The 23273-nt window shown below is 33.4% G+C and overlaps 3 protein-coding genes across 3 annotated transcripts; all 3 read right to left on the bottom strand.

The window, feature by feature from the left end:
- Window positions 1-950: 950 nt before the first annotated feature.
- LOC133697789 (stem-specific protein TSJT1-like) lies at window positions 951-3548 on the bottom strand. Its single transcript, XM_062120564.1, has 4 exons — window positions 3273-3548; window positions 2187-2427; window positions 1941-2061; window positions 951-1386 (listed from the first exon to the last, which is right to left on the bottom strand). Exons 1-4 carry the CDS (start codon window positions 3473-3475, stop codon window positions 1196-1198), a joined length of 756 nt encoding a protein of 251 aa, XP_061976548.1. The 5' UTR covers window positions 3476-3548; the 3' UTR covers window positions 951-1195.
- Window positions 3549-9456: 5908 nt separating this feature from the next.
- Window positions 9457-12111, bottom strand: LOC133696028 (transmembrane emp24 domain-containing protein p24beta3). Its single transcript, XM_062118042.1, has 4 exons — window positions 11756-12111; window positions 10665-10851; window positions 10338-10445; window positions 9457-9752 (listed from the first exon to the last, which is right to left on the bottom strand). The coding sequence occupies exons 1-4, from the start codon at window positions 11960-11962 to the stop codon at window positions 9619-9621; spliced, it is 636 nt and encodes a 211-aa protein (XP_061974026.1). The 5' UTR covers window positions 11963-12111; the 3' UTR covers window positions 9457-9618.
- A 2980-nt stretch (window positions 12112-15091) lies between these two features.
- LOC133697923 (uncharacterized) lies at window positions 15092-23086 on the bottom strand. Its single transcript, XM_062120751.1, has 18 exons — window positions 22637-23086; window positions 22177-22416; window positions 21429-21492; window positions 21215-21344; window positions 20977-21121; window positions 20298-20546; window positions 20123-20207; window positions 19570-19672; window positions 18484-18609; window positions 18277-18390; window positions 17846-17964; window positions 17637-17718; window positions 17425-17517; window positions 17233-17322; window positions 16938-17057; window positions 16742-16833; window positions 16589-16646; window positions 15092-15449 (listed from the first exon to the last, which is right to left on the bottom strand). The coding sequence occupies exons 1-18, from the start codon at window positions 22824-22826 to the stop codon at window positions 15369-15371; spliced, it is 2181 nt and encodes a 726-aa protein (XP_061976735.1). The 5' UTR covers window positions 22827-23086; the 3' UTR covers window positions 15092-15368.
- Between the last annotated feature and the right edge of the window lie 187 nt (window positions 23087-23273).

Here is a 23273-nt window from a genome sequence, read left to right as displayed (position 1 = left end):
CCAAATCTACAGCAAGAAGTGACACACACACACACACACTATCTAAGTTCCATATGATGCCCTTCCGACGTGGACTCATGTAGAAGTTAGAACATCACAGATTTCAGCATTTGAAATGAATGCAGTGTGAGGAATTGCGGAAGAATTAGACCGATGCTGAATTGGAATGGATGACTCTGCGACGAAGTTCGTAGTTTCTGTTAGTCTACTTTAGGAGGGGAAGTCGGACAAATTAAAGAAGGGATGTGCTATATCCCGTAGCTATTTTAGGGGAAGTCGCCCAACTCTGAAGAACAATAGATCCAAGGCTTTTATACCTGTTCTTTTTAGCAGAGAACAAGACGAGATATAATGAGAACTAGCCAGAGTGCCGACCATGACTGCTGCACGATGATGTCAGCATGTTATCTTTTATGCGCAGCACTGGTATCAAATGACAATGCCAAGCGTAGTTTTCCACTCCGTTACTGTATATATATATATATATATATATATATATATATATATATATATATATATATATATATATATAAACAAGGAGTGGAGCTGGAGAAGAGTCCTCCTTTTGCTGATCTTTTATGCCAGGATAGAGTAACACGTCTTTTGATCTCTTTGACCCGTTAGAGTTTTTTCTCTTCCCATTTTTTATTACACGAGGAATTGTTGAAATCATGAAAAAAAAAATAACGATGATCAAGTATATTATTATGATAGAAAATCTTATAATTTCGATAAATGCCTTCTTTAATAAATAAAAATATTAGCAGGGTTACAGTACACTTGTCGCTTGATTTAATTAACACTTTGCTTATAAAACAGGATGATACAATTCATAAAAAATGACATCCAATAGCTGAAGCAAATTGAAGAAAAAAGAAATCCCCATCAAGATTTCCATAAAAGGGGACACACGATTGAATACCAATTAGGAAGCCAACACATTGGAAATCTTCTATGCAATGCAAAATTTATTTTATGTTATATCCAGCAAAGGTCTCGAATTCATTTGAGAGTATCCAACATACAGCCGCATCAATTGCTGTCTTGAATTTCAGAGTACTAATAGCGGTGAGTTTTTGGACACATTAGCCAGTTGTGTCATGGAAGATGGAGATAAGAGTGGAGGATAAAGAAAAAGATACAATCCAAAAGGCCACCATATAACAAAAGCCTTGCCATAAAAGAACTCTAAGGCTTAATAGTTTGAAGACCAGTTGTAAGAACTATCAACTCTAGGCATGCCAGCTGATTCCTTCTTCGTCTCCGCATCCACCTTAAAAGTTGATCCGCAGACCTGACCTGAACTGTCCACTCTTGGCACTGGCTTCAACTCATTCATGGGGTGCTCAAAGCTCCTCAAACCTCGAGAAGTTGTAAAGAAGCATCCTGATAAACACAGCAGAAACTTTTAGATTATGCAACCAGCCCTTGTGCACAAATCATAATAGGATCCCATCAAGGCCAAGGGAGCTTGAATGGCCATCCAAAAGTACCAAGGGATTAGGGAATGATGAAAGGGTAAGAAGAAAGAACAATAAATCATTGTAAACTTTTCTACATAAACTATATAACCAAAAGGGGTGAAGATATTTTGGCCCTAACTTTCAGCAAATGATGCAACGCAGAAAATGAACAGGACATCTACAAACAAACAAAAAAACACGAGGAAAGTGGAGGGAACTTTTAAGAGAGCATCACGAGACATAGTATTTAAAATTTTAATGCACCAACATTTCCCACATTGCTGGGTTCTCCAATGTAAATAAATACTCACGTCTAAATACACTCTTAATTGCATTTCAGTGCCTATCTATCTGTTGCCCTGGAGTTTTTTACATACGTTTTCTCCCCTTCAAGGACAGTTTAACCATGCAAAAAGAAGCAGAGAGGAATTGCTAAAGATCTTAAGTATGAAGATTGAACCAGAATTAAAACTTTACCTTTAGGGAATGGTGCAAAAGATTTCCCACAGCCTTTCTGAACAATCTGAACATCATCTGAAAGAACGAGATTGCCTTCAGAATCAGTTCCCCAAAAAAAGGGTACACTTCCATCAGCATCCTGCAAAAAGGTAAAGTTTGAATGATGTAAGCTGTGCTGGTAACAGAGACGAAGCAATCAGAAATAAAGACCACAAGGACAACTGACAATGGAGGAGAACAGTCCAAGCAGAAAGGATCACTTACAACAGCGACAAATGTGGCTTTTGAAGTGCTGTCATATAAAATAAACGCAAATTTCCCGAGGATGCCTTTCACAACCTGATCAGCAGGATAAGGGCCTCGATCTCTGAGAGTTCTGTAAGCTTCAATGACAATGATCACCTCATTTGCAGTTTTATTTAAACCATATTGCTGCTTGAGAACAGCAACATTCTCAATGTGGCCTTGGAACAGGCAGAAAATGTCATCCACAACAGCAAATAACCTAGCCAGAGAAAAGAGATATTACCACTGTTATGTACGGGCAAGGCATCAAGAAGAGAGTAAAAAGTTGAAAACTATTAATCCAAGTAGTAGATCTAAATTACATGATTAAATTAGTACATAAAAAGATTCTCACAGTAACTAAAATAAGTATATAACATTGATTAAGTGGAAGGTTGGACGCTAAATAATTTATCTGAAATACCAATGAGACTATTCAATTCCACAAATCAACCTGAAGCTTCCAAGGGAACAGACAATTTCTATCTAAAGTAGAAGTATGACTGAAAAAAAAAAGTGAGCTAGATCTGTCTTTTTTCTTTACCAAAACTAAAATGAGACAATAAATTGTTCGCATGTAACTGGAGACAAAACAAAATCTTTATATTTGGATTATATGCTGCGTTAAAACCCTGTTTTTTTATTTATGGCAGGAATTAATGACCAGATAAAACTCATGCCACCCTAACACCAATTAACAACTCCACGAAACCTTTAGTTTCATAAAGTTTGTGACAGAAAGATATAAAAAAAAGAAACAACCCTTCTTGATAGCAAGAAAGTACCAACAAATTAAACAAATAAATAACTAAAAAAAGATTTCAAAAAATAAATAAATGAAAAACAAGATCTACTAAAAAATCAATAAAAGTTGAGAATTTATCCAAGCAAGTTGCTACAAATCATAACATACGCATGCAAATATCAGTACTAAATATCATCAAGCAAAAATCCCACAAGCCAAAACTGAAACAAGAACGATCCTCAAGCGATCGATCAAGATCAGATCAGTCCCAAGAACCAAAAAAAAAAGTCACATTTTTAAGGCAAAATAAAAAGAAATACCTTGGAAGAAGAGGGTTTTGCTTATCAAGAGAGTAAGCAATGAGACCAGAAGTGCCAAGATTGACGGTGACGGAGCCAGGGTGAAGGGAGGCCAAGTGGTTAGCCAAGAAGCCATCTTTCAATACAGAAGCTGCAGGGGCAGAGTGTGGACTCTGTAAAGCATCGGGACATTTTGCAACTGTTTTGTCAAAAACTGCCAACATTTTCCTTGATTGGATAATATGCTTGTAGGATTTGGTAGAGGCAAGGAGAGTTCGTGAGGGAGAGACAACAGAAGGTTTGAGGTAGTTATAGTTGAAGGCTCTGCAATACTTTTTTATTGACCACATTGCCCTTTGTATTTTCTATAAATTGCAACGTACATTACTTGACTTGTCTATTCAATTATCCCTCTCTGTATCTTGTATTAATTCAGGTAGCGTTTCAGATTTCGGTGCATTGTATTTAATTTTTTTAAAAAAAACATTAAAATAAAAAAATTATTTTAAATATAAATACATTAAAAAAATAAAAAACACTAAAAAATATTATTTAAAAAAAAAAACTAAAAATTTGAAAAATATTATTTTACTGCCCTTTCAAATCTGAACTTGTTATTATTTATTCCTACCACAGTGAAGACTTAACAAAGTAAAATGAAATGAAGAAAAATATTAACAAGGATGTTGTCTAAGATTGCGCTTTAAAATTGGGTTGTACCGGTGTTTTTAAAATATTTAATTTTTTTTATTTTGAATTGTTTTGATGCATTAATATTAAAAATAATTTTAAAAAAATAAAAAAATATTATTTTAATATATTTTAGGATGAAAAACATTTTAAAAAATAACCACAATCACCCTCTCAACCCTAAGAATAGGAGACTTTGGGGTTTATACTTGTAATAATTAATTACCTGTAATTTAATTTAGTGCATCTTTAAGAAGAACAGAATTAGCTATAAATATGTGGTTGGTTTGTTCTTCTAACAAAACCTTCCATGTTGATGTAATTTATTTTTTAAAAAGCTTGCTGTCGATTGACTGTGCGTATCAGTTGATAAAATATTGATGTAGAAAGCTTCGTTTTTTATTTTATTTTTATATTTTAATACACATGACACCTACTCGATTACATGGTTTGAGATGTACTCGGTATATGTTCTTTCACAGTCAGCACATCCAAGTCATGATAAGAGGTAATTATTGCAGGCAGACAGATCCATAGCTATCCAGGTGCACCTTTCCTTTTAGCAAAGAAACTCAAATCAAGAAACATGTCAATTCTTTTCTAACTAGAGGCCTCCTCGATCCAAGCCATGACAAATATCATTTTCCTATTCTTTTTCTGGGGACAATCTTGATTTATTCTCGAGAGAGAGGGAGAAAGAAGAAGAAGAAAGATTTGGAGTTGAGTGTACTCGGGAAGACAAAGCCATCGTCTAATTCTACGCTGTGAACCTAAAATAATTTCTTTTATTAAATCCCGGGAATCGGAGGGGTATCCTAGTAAATTCATTTATCGCTGTTAATTTAGGACAACTAGTATTCGATCTTATCCGTAAGAAGTTGATTGCGTGGCGGAGGGTCGGTGGGCTAAGATTTAAAAACTTTTTGTTAAGTGAAAAAATAAAAAGAGCTCAGTTTCATTGTTGAGGGTCTCGTGTTTTATTTTCACACAATAAAATAATTATTTTATTCTTTACAGTAAAACTTGTATAGCTTGCATTTAGGAGCAGACTCGTCTTTTGAAGAAGTTCAGTTTATCATTTCAAGCTTTTAGGAGGTGAAATAATATTTTTAGTTTTTATTAGTAAAGTGTGATATCTAAAATACTTTTTTAAATATAATTTTTTGTTAACTTTTGGCCAAAGCTATTTTTGGTTTATTTTTTGGAAGCATAATATAATTATTAAAGTGCCCTTATAAGCAAATATATATATATAACTTACTACAAGGGATTGTTTGGTTTTTTATGTTAGTTTTTTTCATTGAAATCTTGTTGGTCTAGAAGTAGTATGGTTTTTTGATAAATTAAAATAATAATAATAAAAAAAAAGTTATTAGTATTTACAGAGCACTTACTAGCGAGTAAGAGGAACCTGCACCCTTCAAGCGTCTCGTGCGCGCTTCTCTAACCGACAAACACAACCATTCACAACGGTGTTAGGAGCGTCTTGCCAAGATCTTCACTGTAGTTGGGAGCGCATCAGTGACAATATACGGTTTGGCTCCAATGTACATTTTCTTCTCCTGGGCATGTGTTGACAACAAACGTATAGTGTGGTTCTAGTGCAATTTTTTCTTCCCCTCCCCCTTTCTCTCCCTTCTCCTTGGTAAAGTACAAATATATTTTTTATATCTAATTTAGTTCTTATTTTTTTAATTTTTTTTAATTTTTTTATTTCTTCAATTTAGTCCCTCGTCATTTGATTTTATTTGATTTTTGTATAAATTTTGATCTTCATTCTTTTAATTGTTATTTATGTGTCTTTTAATTTTTTTTCATCCTCCTCTTGATCCTTATTCTTTTGATTGCTATTTAATTTTTTATATATATTTTTTGATTAATTGTTTTCTTCAATTTAGTCCTTCATCATCTGGTTTTATTTTTTTGTATCAAATTTGATCCTCATTCTTTTAATTGTTATTTATTTTATTTTTATTATTTTTCTAATTGAATCTTGTTTTCAATTTCATCTTATAGTATTTGATCTTGATTTATTTTTATTTCAAATTTTGTCGTCATTCTTTTAATTTTCTTTATTTTATTTTAGATCTTTTTTTATTGCTTTTTTCTTTCAATTTCATCCCTAAGTATATTTTGATTGAGGATTTTACTTCGATATTTTTTAGAATTTGCTTTATATGGCATTAGTTCCGGACTCATAACAAGAGTTGTGGATTTCAAATATTTATCACGAGCTTAATTCACTATTTTTTAGGTTTTGTTTAATTTATTTTTTTAATTTCATCATTTATTGTTTGATTTCCTGGAAATTGATCTTTGTGGAATTTTTTTTTCTTTCATGTCTATACCCCTATCCCAATTCTATGCCTATGACTATGGGGCTGATGGGTTAACCCGAGCTGACGATTTAACAAAGATTGACTTAGTTTTTTTTTTTTTTCAATTAAGCTTTTCGATATTGAATTGTTTGATAGTTGAACTTCATTATTTTATTTAACTTGTTTTTGACCGGATTGCTCTAGTATCATAATTGGGTCATAGTTTTGGCATACTAACCTGATTAAGCTCAAATATTCAACATGCTTTTGAAGGGATTGCCCTGGTATTGAGAAATGTTTTTTTTTTAATTTTTTTTTCGTTGTCAAATTTTTCTGTCAATTTATTTTATTTTCATTGTATTTTTTCATTTCATGTTATCAAAATCATATAATCTTATTAAATCTAATCAAGTCAATGACTCATACGTTGGTTTTTTAAAAAACACCTAAGTCGCCTTAACATTTTTTTTACGGTGAAAAAAATTTGGGTCGGCCCACGGTGTAAGGCGGGCCACCTATTTACTGGACCACTAATTAAATGCACAAGACTTCTCAAAATGAAGAATATCTAATAAAATCATAATTTTATAGGAGATTAACGGTGCATTTGGCATTGTGAGAGTTTATGTTTTTCAAATTACTTTTTATTTGAAAAGAAATTAAAATAATATTTTCTAGATGCTTTTCAATAGTTTTAATGTACTAATGTTAAAAATTAAAAAATCTAAAAAATTATTTTAATATATTTTCAATTGAAAAATACTTTTAAAAAGCATATTCCATCACAATACCAAACACAGACTAAATATGTTCTTAAAATAATTAGGCAATGTTTTAATGTTAGTGGCGCGTTCTAAATACGGCCGAAACCTTCAGGAATTATACATGTTATGTTAATGTGTTTCTGAAACAGTTTTGTATTGTGGTAGCTTTTTTTTTACCCAAACTATAGAGAAAAAACCAAAACTCAACTACATGGAAAAAAAAATATTTGATTAGTCAAATAGCTTATGTTCTTTGCACTCAATCTCATGCGCAATTTCGTTTCATATCTTGGTATGTGAAAGTTAAAATAACATACTTTTCATTATTTAAGAAATACTTCTTATTTATTTTGTATGCAAAAATCCATTTCATAGCAATTTAAAAAAAATATATTTTTTTAAACTACTATAAAAAAAACTAACACAATATCAAACATACACCATCTCTCGATGGGATCTCCATAAGCAGCTCCAATCATGTTTAGACACAATACCACCCCATCTAATGAATGGCAAAGCAAAAGTTCTAAATAATCAAATTTAAAATATGCTTTACGATCCATTAATAGTCTTTAACTTATCAAAAGGCCTTATGATTATAATAATTAATAGAAATCTAAAAGGCATGGCCTTTTCATTGTGCACATATCACTGATCATCCTCTCATATTTTACCATGTATTTATTATTCAATTTTTTTTATTTTTAATTTGATCCTTTAATTTTTTTGTGTGCAATTGCTTTATTTTTGGGCCAAAATCAAGAGCACTTGAATCAAATCTATTGACTAAAAACAAAATTAAAAGACAAGGGATCAAAGTAAAATAGGCACTATAAATGAGTGATGGTTTTAAAGTCCACACACAAAGTTTAATATTTTTTCAATTCAATTTTGATACAAAAATATATTTTTGTTATTTTTTTTATCTTGGTTCGAGTGAGGAGAGAGATAGGCTGCTTGATTCTAGTAGGAAAGAAAAATATTATTGGTGCCAATTTTTACAATCAAAACAGTCAATCTTTGTGTCAAATGATTCTATTTGATAAGGAAATTCATATTAGGTACCTTTTCACTTTGAAAATTCCTAAAAAAACACATTTGAGCCCAAGAAGATTTTGGTGTTGGGTTGTTTTTGGGATGGTTCTTAGGTTTTTAAGGCCATGCATGAGTTTATCAAGGTTTCTAAGGTGTTGTAGATAAAAACAAAAAGGGTTGAAAATGAGTTTTTGTGTCAAAAAATCGTCAACCCTAATTTCTTGAGCACCACAATGGCCGAGATTTAGGTAAAATCAGACAACGCATCATTTAATTTATTTTTTTTCAAAAAAAATTAGGATAAACAACATGTTATTCACTACAACAACAGTAAAAAAAAAATATGATCTCAAGTGCCCAACCCTAATGAAATGAGCCAAGCGGGTTGGCATTGCTTGTAAAGCAGAACAATACTTTTTTCTATTTTTTTAATTAATGCTTCCTTTATATGGTTTTTTTTTCAAAATTATTTTTTTATTAATATTTAAATTAATACACGTTCTCTCTTTTATTTTATTTATATAGCCTCTTTTAAATGACAATTATTTTTTAGTTATTTTGTATGTATTTATTTTTAAAAAATATTATTCTAATTCATCTATATTTTTTTTGTTTTATATAAATAAAACTTTTTTTTTAGATAATATTTTTAATATCTATAACCTTACATAATATTAATTGATTTTAATAAACAACATCATTCAACACAATGAGGTGAAAAGCCCATATTGTAATGTCAAATATCTTCATCTATATGTATCTATTAATTTTCTATTTTTATCTTCATTTATTGTTAATGACATTTTTTTAACACATGATTCTCAATTTATTCAATTATATACATACATAAACTTTTCAATTTATTTTTATAACTTTTTTATATACAAATATATATTTAAAAAACCTGTAAATATAATTTTTTTATAGGAAAAAAAGGTCTAACCCACGACAGCAACATTGATAGTTAATCATGTGGCATGCACATAGTAATTGCTGTGAGCATACTATTCTCATGGCAAACTTAATGTTAAGAAGCACACGCTTTTAGTCACTCCAGAAGCTTTATACGCAAATTTTATAAACAGGCAGGCATTCAACTTTTTAAATATTACCTTAATCTCTCATTCTTCCTTCCAATAAGATCTTGCTTGTTTCAGGAATATGCTTAACCGAAATTATGCCAAGCATTTTATCCGCAGGCTTACCTTTCAATAAAAGCAATCATGAGAATTATGCATTCTCAAAGAAAGAGAGATTGCGAATTCTATCTATAGATCCATGGTTTTACACCTTCCAGGGCCCAAAAAAAGCCGCCTCCTAGATAATGACCATTGCGGATACCCAATACGTCAACATGTTAGATTCGGAATATAATAGATAAAAATAAAAGATGAGAAGTTTAAATAAATATGGGTTCTAAACTTTGTATTATAAATGAAATGCGAAAACTAAACAACCATGAAACAACAGACCATACATTTGTGCAAAAGTTGTCTAAAGTCATCCATTCTTATCAAATTCAGCATGTTATTAATCAACAGTCGATGACTTAATCAGGGCTCAAACCCTGTTATATGCCACTGACTTGCTGAAGAGACGACGGATATACACGACTTGGAGTGTGCTGGCAGCGGCCAGCAAAAGGTACTCTCCGACTGTGTAGGCTATGACACGCCTTCTTGTGCTCTCATTAGCTGCACAAGTAAAAAATCATAGTTAGCAAGCAATCAGCAAATTGCAATTGTTTGAAGAACATGCTCATAAGGCAGCCTCTTCATGTTAAAATAATGGCATTGGTGTATCCAAAAACTGAATACACGATATACACTAAACAGGTTTTTCACAGCACAAAATGATTGCCTGAATCTGCAGGATGGTATTCACTCATATTTAGATCTTTTATGCACAAAAGTCGAGACTTCCTATAAGGATCTATCATACACGATATGTTAACCTGCATGATGGTATTCGTTCATATTTAGATCTTTTATGCACAAAAGTCGAGACTTCCTATAAGGATCTATCATACACGATATGTTAATCTGCAGGATGGTATTCCGACTAGTGACACTGAACACCATGATGGTAAAATATCATGAAAAGATCATGCCTCTTTCTCAAGCAAATGAAAAGAAAAGAAAAGAAAAGAAAAGAAAGAAAAAGGCAAGAAGAAAAAAAATTGCTTAAGAATTACCCTAAAATTGTGCAATTCCATCAATTAAAGATTAAAAGAAGGGATAGGAAAAGAAAGAAACAAAATGCCAGAGCAAGAAACTTACTATGACGATGTCGAATATCACGGGCTTTCAAGTACCTCTGCTCTGCTGTAACAGACTCCAATGCCTCCCTCAGCTCAGCAATTTTAACATTCACTGGGTTCAAATGCTCTGCAAGGAACAAATGCTATACAGGTCAAAGGACAGCAGAACAAAATCTATTCACACAGAGGAAATCAGCCTAACTAACATGGACTAATCAATGAGAATAAGCAATTGAAATTTCACAAGAAGGCTGTAATACTATTGCAGTTAACTTACAACCTGATACTATGTTTACAGATGCATCTGAAATATAAGAATAAACTACTAAGAGAGAAATCAACAAACCATCTTTGGCAAGGTCATGCTCGCTGGGAATATGGCCCACATGAATATAAAACGAGACAGTCTCAGGTGTTGCGTAGGGATTGTGAAAACAAAATTTGTACATTCCACTTCTTGGAGCCTTGAACTCAAACTTATCTCCAGATGTCCCCTTCACAGTGTGCACCGTATTATCTCCAGGAGATGTTGCCTGCATGACAGCAGAAATCAAGATAAAGAAATTGGAATGAACAACAATATTAAAATAATTCCAAAACCATAAATAACAAGGTGCATGATTGTTCACAAATTAGTCCACAATGAACGTAAACAAAAGGTGCATAACATTTTAAAACAGAGAAGATGCTTGCACCATCTTCTGACGCGAAATCAAACAGAGCACTTCAGCTTATTATAATGAAGTTCACATGGTGGAGGATAATGAAGGACTCCCTTTTTGCTAATGATCAAATAATCACAGTGACTAAGGTTTTCCGAGAGATACTTCACATTAATACATGGAACTGCTTTGTCTGGCAAACTAGTACAGAACAGGAGTTTTTTGCACTACTATTAAATTCTAAAAGAGGCCTTTCGCTCAGTGATCAAGCTCTAGGGCCGGTTGAAAGCAAAGCGTAAAAACTCTTTTTTTTAGTAATCGTTTACGGTGGGGGGAAGCTGGAGGGGACCCCGGTGATTAAAGGGAGCACTTTGCGAACAAGTTCCTAGGATCTAGCTAAAATCTCAAGGGTATTTCTATTTTTACATTCATAATATGGTTAGATAGAAATTCGTGTCCCGCAACAACGAGTGACAATCATCAATCCAAAAGGAACCTGCTTTTACATCCCTTGACAGATTCGTCAGACCATACAAGGTTGGTTCTTTTTAATTAATTAAATCATTAACCCTCCTTGGTGCCCTTCTCACTTCTATTATCCAAATCTAAAATGATAATTAAATAACAGAAAACCAATACCACCAAATTATACCGATAATGAATTCAATTTCCAAAATATCTCAACTGATACGAAACATAGCAAGATTGAAAACCCCCAAGTAAAATCAAAATAAATGAATTAAAAAAAACTGAAATGAAAGACTAAACAACTTACAGTGAAATCGATGCCGGGGTGATCGGAACCCCAGAATATGTCATGATCGACAACAACGAAGTTTCCGGAAACGGTGTCGCCTTCATAGAGGACATACTCGTAAACGCATTCGACGTCGTTTACGGTGACGGAGAGAGAATAGATGCGGCTAATAAAGCTCATTAAAAGAGCTGCCACAACGTAGATCTGCTTTCTCCTCCTCTCCATCTCTGATCTATCCCTCTATCTCTCTGGATTTTGTGATTTTTTTCTTTTTCTAAAAAATAATAAAAACTATTTTAGCTTCTTCGTTTATTGCAGAGATGAGAGAAAGTTGGGTTCTTTTGTCCGTGAAATTGCCTTTTGCGTTATTATTATTTGTTATTTACTGATACTTATTATTACGTCTATCCGACGTCGTTTCATTCACCCGTGAAAGTAAAATGAACGAAGGAAAGTCGTTTCTTTAGTCTTATGCCGTTTCGCATTGCTGTTAACTCTGTTTTTTAAAATTTCTAATTTTTTTTGAAGTTTTAAATTAATATTTTTTATTATTTTAATATAATAATATTAAAAATAAAAAACATATTATTTTAAATTATTTTAAATAAAAATATTATAAAAAATAAACTCTAATACACTTTTCTTATTCAAAGTACAAGCTCATTATTTATTTATTTATAATAATAATAAAGAGATCATGACCATCGACCATCTAGAATAATAACTAGTTATTTTATCTAGATATATAGATATTTTTAACATGTTTTTTTATATAATTTTTTTAAATACAAATTAAAAGGCTTATACAATCATCAAATTAAATAAATTAATAATTTTTTATGTAAATAAATAAATAATAATTAAAAATTAAACTAGAAAAATAAAAAAATAGATGTAAATTAAAATATTTGATCTCATCAATATTAGATATTTACTTAGTTATGTTTATTAAATTTGTTTATTAAAATTATTTTTTAATTCAATCAAACAATAATAGAAATAAATATACAAATAAAATTGATTAAATATAATAAAAGAGAAAAAGATATTATATAAGATTACATATATTAGAAATGTTTTCTAAAATAAATATTTTTTAAAATAAAATAAAATTCATCTATATAAAACATAAAAATAATTATAGATGAATAAGAATAATATCTTTAAAATTTAAATATATGAAAATAATTTAAAAAAAGTTAAATAAGCAAAACAAAAAATCATAGAGGAGAGTAATATTAATTGAAACATAAATTAAAAAATTTATTTAAAAACACATATTAAAAAAGTATCAATTATTTAAATACTCTCGGTTAACAGTTGTAATTTTTTTTTTTATTTTGAAGTAAATTAGTTATTTTACCATTTTAAAAAAATAAAATCGATGCATAAACCCTCTAATAAGTTTTTAATAACTAATAAGTCATAGAAAAGAATGAATTACCTTCAAAATCAAAATCAAGGCTTTCTGTTTTTTCTTCAAAGGACAAAAACATAATTTCAATATAGCAATGGATAGTTTTTTTTTGTACAAATGATAGTGATTTCCCTAAGCATTTTAGAGTTTTGGTAATATATGCTCCCACTTGATCATTTTGGGTTTTGATAAATAAAGACAGATCAAAAGAGGGGGGCAGTGGTGAGGACAACATAATGGCATCACCATCAAGTAGCTGTAGTTAGTAAGCGATGGGTTCAAAGGGGTCTAAAACATGATTTACAGGTTTGATGCAGCGTATTTTGTGTTGAAAGATTTTGATTGCAGATGTGTTATGTATCCAATTTGTCAAGGGTTTGATTGTAGTTGATGGGCTATATATGTGCTTAATGTTGTCTAAACAAACATATCCTGTTGAGATAGGCATATCATATGATATCCCGAGGAACATTAGTCCTGACTTCAACGCAAAAATGTAATTTTGATCAAGAAAGTTGATACTTTTTAGTTTTTAGGCTTTGAAGCAGCTTCTCCGAGAAATGGTTCAGGTAGCAACAAAATTTGGAATAACTCTGTGTGAGGATTTCCAATTTGGATCCGAGGGTACCCCTGAATATGTACGAGAATGCTGTGAAGCTAGTCTTACGCGACTTGACATGGACTATATCGATCTTTTATTACCAGCATCGCGTGGATGCTTCAGTACCAATAGAGGATACTGTGACTATCAACAGAAAATGTCTTGGCAGCATAGCAGTATAAATTTAGCTTGGTAAAATGGTCACTCATACACTTGTATTAATTCCAGGCACTTTCACATCCGCGGTTTGTGGAGGAGGATCTGCAGAAGAACAAAATCCTATATACACGACTTGCCAACTTGGCTACAAAGCACAGCTGCACCCCTCCTCAGCTAGCACTGGCATGGCTTCTTCATCAGGGAGACGACATAGTCCCCATCTCTGGTATATGAGCCCCCTACTTCATTCTAAAATTGCCCTCTTCTCGTGTTTATGAAGGTGGATTCTTTTGTTTGGTTTATTCAGTGAAGATGATACCTTATCCATTAGTACAGTTTGACAGATCTACTGTGCAAGAGAGAAAATTTGGACTTTATGTTCGTCAACTTGCTGTTTAATGAACATGGTTCCGGTAGTTTTTGAGATCAGTAGTAAGAAACTCTTGGCATACAGCAAACCCTGTCACTGTCAGGATCTTTCATTCTCAGAAAGTGCAACACATTAGATAAACAACTTTAACCTTTGATCATACTTGGGTATTAACAAAAACATCATTCTCAGAAACTGCCAGTCACACGAGATGTAAAAGGAATAGGAGATGATGACCATAAATGTTAGCAGACTTTCGGGACTAGATAAGGGAAATTTTATACAGTACCTTCAAAACGGGATCATGCTTCTCTGACATTAGAACCGTGGTATAACATGAGAAACTTCGAATAAGGTTGTTTCCGCATTGAAAATATTCGTTACTTCTTCTGAAGTATATTTATTTGTGTCAAGTCAAATAAAAAAAATCACTGAACTGTGAAGCATAGAAAACTACATGCAGCTTACAAATTTTCTTGACTAATAGCCATTGATGAAGAGACAAGCAAGGACTCAGTTGCACGCATCAAAACAACGCGGTGGAAAATTGCGATGCTAGTAGAGGCTCGTTTGCCGAGCATATGTAGACGCGTTGCGTTATGCTGGAGTACAATTATAGAGCAAAGTTTTCAAAACATTCGATCTACAAGGAATTTTAAACTTGAACAATCTTGCATCACAAGACCCCACAACAAAAGCCTGATCTCATGAATCAACGTCAGCTAGAGATGTTTAAGCTAGTCACGACTCGCAAGTGCAACAATCACGTACCTGTTTTCAGTTTGAATCCGCGCTGTAAAGAAGCACTTGTCAAATAATTGGAATCCAGATTTTATTCATTATTCCTTTTCCTCGACTATACTTGGAAACCAGGATATGGATAGCATAGCATCCTCTCTTATTCATTACATCGTACATCTCAATTTTCATATATATGGGGGGGGGGGGGGGTCCTCTATAGTGTTCCAAGCATATAAACAGGAAAGAATGAGAAGAATACATTACTACTACTTCATGTATTTAGTACTATTTACATAACCACTAAGTATGAACATTAATGGAGAGAGATATAATGCTGCACCCACTACAGGTCAAGCAGTACCCTGTGTTCATTCAGATTCGTGTTTTGAAATTTACTTTGATCATCTCCGTCATCATTTGGTTTCTGCAGCAAAGCAAAGCAAACTGTCAATCTAAAGAAGTAGCATGTAAAAAACTTGAATGAAGTCTTGAATTAAGAGGGAAATAAATCAAAATGAAGTCTTGAATTGTTTATCACTTCCTTCAAAGCCAACAAAGAGTAGTTGCTCAAAACAGTGTAATTACAAAAACTAGACAAACAAGCAAACGAGCATGTCTGCTGGTATTTGTCTACATAAACCTCTCCTTAAGTTGTTTTCAATTATATTATAGCTGATTAAGAAAATTTTGCAAGCATAAGCTTCCTAAGAATTTGTTGCTTTGATAGTTTGTTTCTTCTTCTTCTTCTTTTATCATTTTGAGTATCCGAAGAGGATTTCACTGAAGATACATGCAGAATAAAGTAGTCATACAGCAACCAAGCAAACTATCTAGTTAGTCTATCTTTCAAGTAGGCGGGTGAAATCACCTTGCCAAGCGAAAAAAAGAACTACTACACCACAGAGACACGGGAAGTTCCTCTCTTGTTCCTTCTTTCATGTGAAGTATCAGCAACCCCATTTATCATTCTTATATCTGAATTCTACCCGTAACAGCACTTTTTCCGTCTGATGATGTTTAAAAAGTACCCTATCCTAACCTGTCTAGTTGGATTCTCACAGCCTCCCTTGCAAGAAATCCTCTGTAAAAATTAGAGGAAACCGCCCCCTATAGAATTTTACAGAAAAAACTAGAAACTCCTAATTTCAGAGGCCATGAATGGGTGCTCCTCTCCCATATTTTGATTAGTCTTTTAAAAAATTGGGTTATTTTTAAAGAGATAACAGAATAATTAAGGTTGTAACTAGTAACTAATGAGTGCTTCTGGTTGATTAGTCATGAAAGCAAATCAAGAATTAGTGCAGCTTGACATAGATTCCAACACTGAATGGAGAAAAAAAGAAGAGATTGGTTTAAGAATGATAATTGATAGGGGATTTAATGGAAGACAAAAACATGGTTTCCGCTTGCTGTTTCCACAAACAGAACATTTGCCATTAAACTCAGGCTCAATAGCTCTCGAAAGATGAAACATTTGAAGAGCAGAAAGGATATGTAACAAAAGATGGACTATAAGATCAACATGTTGATATCTTTGAAATTCAAAGCAAATCTAGAACTTGCCTCTATTGGCAGATCAACTGGAAACAGATTTATGGCACTGGGATCAAAGCTCAGTCCACTGAAAAGAGCACATGACAAAAACATAGTTATTAGTTGTATATCCAACTAGATCTAGCATGATTCCGAGCTAGGCAAGAGATAGAGGAATGGTACCGTTGGGATAAAGCAACGCGCCAAATGTATGGTGTAAAGAACTCCTCTGGGTGACTCTCTTGTTCGTATGAGAAATGCAATTGAGTAAACATCTGTGAAATATAATAAAGAAAAACACATTAAAATGTAAAAAAATACATTTCAGACAATACATTCAAAGTTTGGCAAGGCTTCTGATTTCCAAAGTTATTTTAACCTTCATGCCTTCAACCCGCCATGATCGACAATTCATAATTATGAGTTGGAGGACTTTCTCCGCTGACCATTCACCATCATGTGTTTGGGAATCGATGCGACTATTGAAAAAATCTAAAACCTACAAAGTCCAAAAGAGTCATATGCTATGAAACACAATCAGGTAAAGGAAAAGAGCATTATCCAGATATTGAGAAAAGCTGATAGACTGATACAAAAACAACTGCCTAGAGTTCTGCTTCGATTTATTCAGGAACATTGATGTTTACATACAAAAAACTACGGATAATAAATACCATGTAAATATTTTCAATCAGTTCACTGAAGCGCGGATGATTCTTGAATGGCTCAAAAACCTCTTGCCTGTGCATTATTGCATATACAACCTGCCAAAAAAAGAAATGAGCACAAACAGAGGGAAGGTACATGATTGTTCTTGTAAAGGAGGAGGATTGCACATAACACTAACTATGCACATGAAATTATACCTCGGGATTGCGTGGCAAGGCATAAGTCAAAATTGCATTTAATATTTCGAGGACAATTCTCAAGAAGTCCGTGTAAATATGCAACTCTGCCGACTGCAATAAAAACAATCCAGTTTAGCTAACATGGAAAATAATTAAAAAAGTGGTAGCCTTCCATGGCATAATATTCCCACTATGAGAGTCATATCATAAACAACGACCATAATGACTACCAGATCTTCAGCAAGGCTGTCTTGCCCCAAAGAGCCACTCTTCCCCATTTTATCATCTATCCGTTCTGCAAGTTTGTTATACCTAAAAATGCAATATAACAAAAGATAACGCAAGAATACCAGAAAAGAAAAGTATGCTTATGAGTTATCAAAGTATTAATGTAATGTGGTAGATGAAGAAGAAAAGAAACCAAATAAGAGTGACGTACTTGCGTGAGAGCATATAGAATAGGCTAACAAGTCTCTGTGATGCATATGCACTCAAATGATGAAAATGAGGAGCCATGTTTGCTAAAGTTGCTAGACAAGTTGTATGAAGATAGAGATCCTGTTACAAGTTTAAAATGTTAAGAGAAGGCAGAGTGGAAGAAGTTTTTAACACATATATAACAGTTACAAGCAAACTAAGTAGATATGAATATACTAGAATCAATAGAAGAACATGGACTATTGTAGCAGAACCTAATAGATCTTCTGTTGTGATAAAATATATGAGAACTTCGGTTTGTTGCAATATTAAAAATCTACTGGATTTAACAACTTCCAAAACATGAGCCATGGCAGGCTGGTATAACAACTTCAAGAGGGACATTGCAACAATTTGAACATGAATTAATTAGCTAAGTACTTTAAAACATACCCGCAGCTTAGATAGATTATACTTCACTGTTCTTATAAGAATTATGACCATTAGGGAACCAAGGGATGTTCGATGAAGAAGGTGTTCTTGATACCATGGAATGCTTGGCAGTACCTGTGGGAACAGTACAAGGAAATAATAACATAAGAAAAATAATACACATCTTGGAAATAAGATTGAAAGTTGGCAAATGAAAGTGATTCTTACTATCTTGTGAATGCTTGCATTAAAAGATGAATCCTGACTAAGTATAAGAAGTATAATCAGCAAAATGTATATGTGATTGGACGTCCTCTTTGAAGCACTGTACAGCGTTTCCAGAATTGGCATTAACTGCAGATCTCATTGCGAAAAACAGATTATTAAGCTGCACTACAGCGATGTGACAGCATCACATGCCAACTCAAATATCAAGAAAACCTAATAATCTCATTGATTTCAAGAGCCAGTTGCATGCTAAATAACATGTCAAGCAAAACCTATTTAACTAAAATACACTCATTGCATAGCATATGCTTGTATATTCAAGAAACTGCATCAACATCCTGTAACATTTATGAGGAATATGAAAATAAAGCAAAATTATCTTGAAGATTGTTTTGAACCACCACAGAAGACTATAATCATGGTTCCTTAGCTCCCTTTATTTCTGCTCTCTACAATCATGTGGTTGTAGATTACACTTGGTAAAAGCTGCTAGAAGTACGCTAGTAGCAGTCACCTCAGGCCCAAGGCTAAAAGGCGCCACCTTCAAAATGGATTTAGTAGCTTGGTTTATAATCATGGTCGTGGTCTTTTTTTTTTTGTCACAGTTGCAGTTACAAGGTCATCAGGACCGCATAATGGTAGCAACCACTGAACATGAATTGTTTACAAATTTTAGAAAATTGTCTGACATACATATTTTTAATAATTTTGCTAGAACGACAATGCTAGTCCCAACAAAATTTCTGACTGAAAACATAGTAGATGGTAAAAAAAATTCAACAATTTCATCTAACGCATGTATAAATAATAGGATATAGCAAGACTTTGTAAAATAAAAATGTAAAAAATTGACAAGTTTCCAATGTAGTGGCCACAGCAACTGCAATGATCATTACAGATATGATCATAAAAACTATAACCTTGGGTAATGGCAACAAAGCTTTCCAATTCCATTAGGTAATGAATGTAATTTGCTTCATCAGTGCCTATACTTTCATTTGGTAATGCCTCAGGGTTCAAAATTTTGAAAAAGTTTTTTTGTTTCTTTACATCAAGCAGGAAAAAGATCGAGCTGGTATTTCATACCAATGTATCCAGATCCGTTCTCACTAAAACATACTCCAAAAAGTCAGAGTTTCCATGCACCAATGTGTAAAGCAATAGGACTGCAGTTTCATCAGCCAAGGACCTGCAGTGGGAGAACCTGTTAGGAAATGCTTCACGAGATAGAGACAGGTTAAGCCTGTTCTTATATAAAGGCTACAGTAAAGTCCTTCAAGAAGTTACAATTTTTTTATCAAAATATCTAGCTACAACAACCTTTGGCAACAAAAAATTCTGAATGCCTTTCTCGGATATGTCTCTAGATAGATTGGGGGATGAAACTTTCAAACATTGTTACTTGGACAATGAAAATTGGAGCAACCAAGCAAGCAGCGTTAGAGCAACAATGATATTACAAACCAAGTGCCAATGAGCTTTTTGTTTCTTTTTTTGTTTTTGTTTTTGTTTTTGTTTTTGTTTTGTCTGGTACCCACACATGCATTTGCATGTATACATCCAATCTAATGAAAACACTAGCATAACTCAAACTAAGGAAATTATTGTCGTCATGGAGGTAAGAGAGTAAGATATTTACATGCCAAGAGTATCAAACAGAGATGCAAATGGCAATCTCACATGTGACCCACTGTGCGCATTCCCCTCGATATCTACACGATCAACTGAAAACATGGTACTATTCAGCAATATGGCAACAACCTACAGCATGCCAAAGCAATTTGAAAAGGAAATTGGCAAAAAGAAGATCTCACATTCTATATCCCTTGCATTTTCTAAGGCTTTGCAGTAAGGATTGTCAGAGAAGTATGTTTTTCCTTTGGAGAGAGAATCTGAAGTGGCACTGTCATCACTTCTGTCTGTCAAGGACTCATCACCCACAACACACTTATGATAATAATTAAGTATAAGCAGCACATGAAGACTGCTGTCTGCCAATGGATTTCTTGAGCCATCACCAGATGAACTGACCAAATAATTGAATGGCAATAAAACAAGAGTGGCTGCAAATCAAATATATAATGTCAACAGAAGCATTGATGGCAAAAGAAAAGGAAAAGGAAAAACCTAAGAATTGTCACTGAGTTTCAAATAGCATTCTTGAAACCCTTGGCTTGAGAAAATGATATACAAAAGCTACCAAAAGCATGCAAATCAAATTGAGAAAAGAAGTTGGAGAAGTATATGCTCCACTTTAAACAAAGGAAAAAATTACAATGCAATGACAATGATAGCCTCGGTATTAGTCTGATAAATATGGCCCAATTTAAAAGCATGCGGCAAGCAATGCAAATGAGACAATTGGAAAAGAAAGTAAATAGTTATTAGAAAGTTCCACATAACAGACCTGTGTGGTTCAAGCCTTTTGTAGGTGAGAAAACTAACTAGTTCAAGACTATTAAAAAAAAAAACAACTCTAAGAGAACATCATACCAGCTGCAGAACTAACTCTTTGCAAAACTCCAGGCTGACTCCCGCCAGAAAATACTGGGTATGATGCACTGTTATATGGGATACGAGGTCGTATTATATAATTAAGTAGCAATCTCCGAACAACCAAACCAACCAAAGAACTTTCCTGCAAATTATGGAAGGCATACATGATAAGTTTGAAAGATCTGAAGAATTCAGAATTTAGAGCAAGAAATTAAGCTAAATTTCATCCACTAACTTGAGCCATTGCTGCATCAATAAAAGGGTTCATATCAGTCGGTCCTGGTGCTGACCCATAGAGAAGTTGGGTTGACATTGCAACAAGCATGAAATTGAGTAACTCATGATGTAGAAGGTATGTCTTCGGACTTGTAACAAAAATAATACATTTTAGAAGAGCAAATTCCACGAAATCTCAATATTGTAAACATGGTGAGAAATCCATGGTGTACCTTACTTCTACGGAACCAATAAAGTTAAGCACATTATGCATGACAAGACTCTCGATGTTTTGATCTGCACATGTGGAAACCCAAAACTCAGGCCTACAATGATTTACTAGTACTGGAAAGCATAGCTGTCAAACAAAAAATTCAATAAAACTGAAAGCAGAGAGTCTAAAGTACATAGATTGGCATCCTTGGGAATTGGATAAATAAATTCTAACAGTCAGACACCAAGTTTTATCCCAAAATTACACCTTGAAAGTCCAGAAGTTTAAATCCAACTTACTTTCAACCTCCATCACTTTCCATCATTTAATGTTTGAGGATGTGTAGCCAGCCACAAAGGCATAGTTCAGCAGTTGTTCACCCAGATGTTTAACTTAACTAAACTTTCAGAAACTTCTATAGCAATTGCATTTATTTTCATAATAAGCTTAATGCAAATCTAGTTGTCACTCGTAACTAGGAAACAATTGCGTGCAGTAGGAAAGCTTAATTTCAAATATTACAATAAAAGTGCAGCTTATCGGCATCCCCATTGCTATTAGATTATTTTCCTTTGAAGCAAAGATGGCTAAACAACACCCCATTTAAATAATGAAAGAAAACAGGCTAAATAATTATGTTGCCAGATTCTTTGAAACAAAGCTACACACTGCCACCGGCTGCAATTTGCACTAGTTACCAAATCATAATGATATCAAAATGGCCGGCCGGCGGCTAATAAAATATTTTATGTATCAAAATAAAGTACCTGTTTTGAAACCATTCGGTGCTGGCTCGCTCTCAGTCAATGACAAATGAAATTCCTCGATGCTATTGCTTTGAGCATTTTCGATTAAATACTTTAAAAAAACTGATGAAATGTACACCGCATTAACAGCCTTCTCATAAACTTCCGACGGGGCACCGGAATTCGAAACACACTCTTGCAAACACCACGATAAGTGAATCAAAATCTTCGTTAGATGCCTTGTATTACAATTATTTTGTGCTGCACACAGAAGAAGACCAGAACAAAATATTAAAAACAAAACTACATAATCTCTATAATTATCAAAGCATTGCAGATCCAATAAACAGACAAGCAACGACACTAAGAACATAATTAAGAGATTAATATGCAAATAAAGTAGTAATAATTAAAGAAAAAATAGATCCTGTAATGCAGAATTAGGCACGGATGAAGAAAAGAGGTTTGGTGATGAACTGACCGAAGAGCTTGCAGGCTTCTTGAACACGGTGAGTAGGCCAATGGAGATTGAGAGGGAGTTCGAGAAGTTTCTGCCAGAAGTCAGAACCTATAGGAAACGTCTTCTCACCGACAAATGAACCGATTAAATAATCGGCCGTGTCCTGAGGGCGAGCGCCGGAGAGACGCGGCGTAGAAGGCACTGCTCCCATTGGAATTATTGAGTCGGTCGTGTTTAAGAGTGCTGAGTCAACTTTGGTTACAAAGCGAGTCCGCCGATCTCAATTGGTTAGCATCGTAGAGATGGAGAGTGAGGGAGTTATGGTGATTTCGGATCTGTCTAGCCTTTTAGAGATAATGTAAATGGAAATGGACACTGAGAATTATATCGAGGTGTGCTCGTGAAGGGAGGGAGGAGCTTAGGAAGGAAGTTTTTGAAGAAATTTTATTAAAGGCTTTGGTAGAAATTTTTGTTTTTGGGTTTTATCTTGGAACGATAATGATGGCTCATTAGTTTTAGTGATTTGACTGACTTGTCCTCCCCGTTTTTATTTAGTTTTCAAATGCGTATTTTGTTTTAGATGTTTTCTTTAATTTAAGTTTATAATATATTTATTTTCATTTTTCTTTTAAAAAAATATAATAACCTCACAGATTTG

This window comes from Populus nigra, chromosome 6 (assembly GCF_951802175.1).
Source record: "Populus nigra chromosome 6, ddPopNigr1.1, whole genome shotgun sequence".
Classification (NCBI taxonomy): Eukaryota; Viridiplantae; Streptophyta; class Magnoliopsida; order Malpighiales; family Salicaceae; genus Populus; species Populus nigra.
This window is presented reverse-complemented; position numbering and strand designations above follow the sequence as displayed.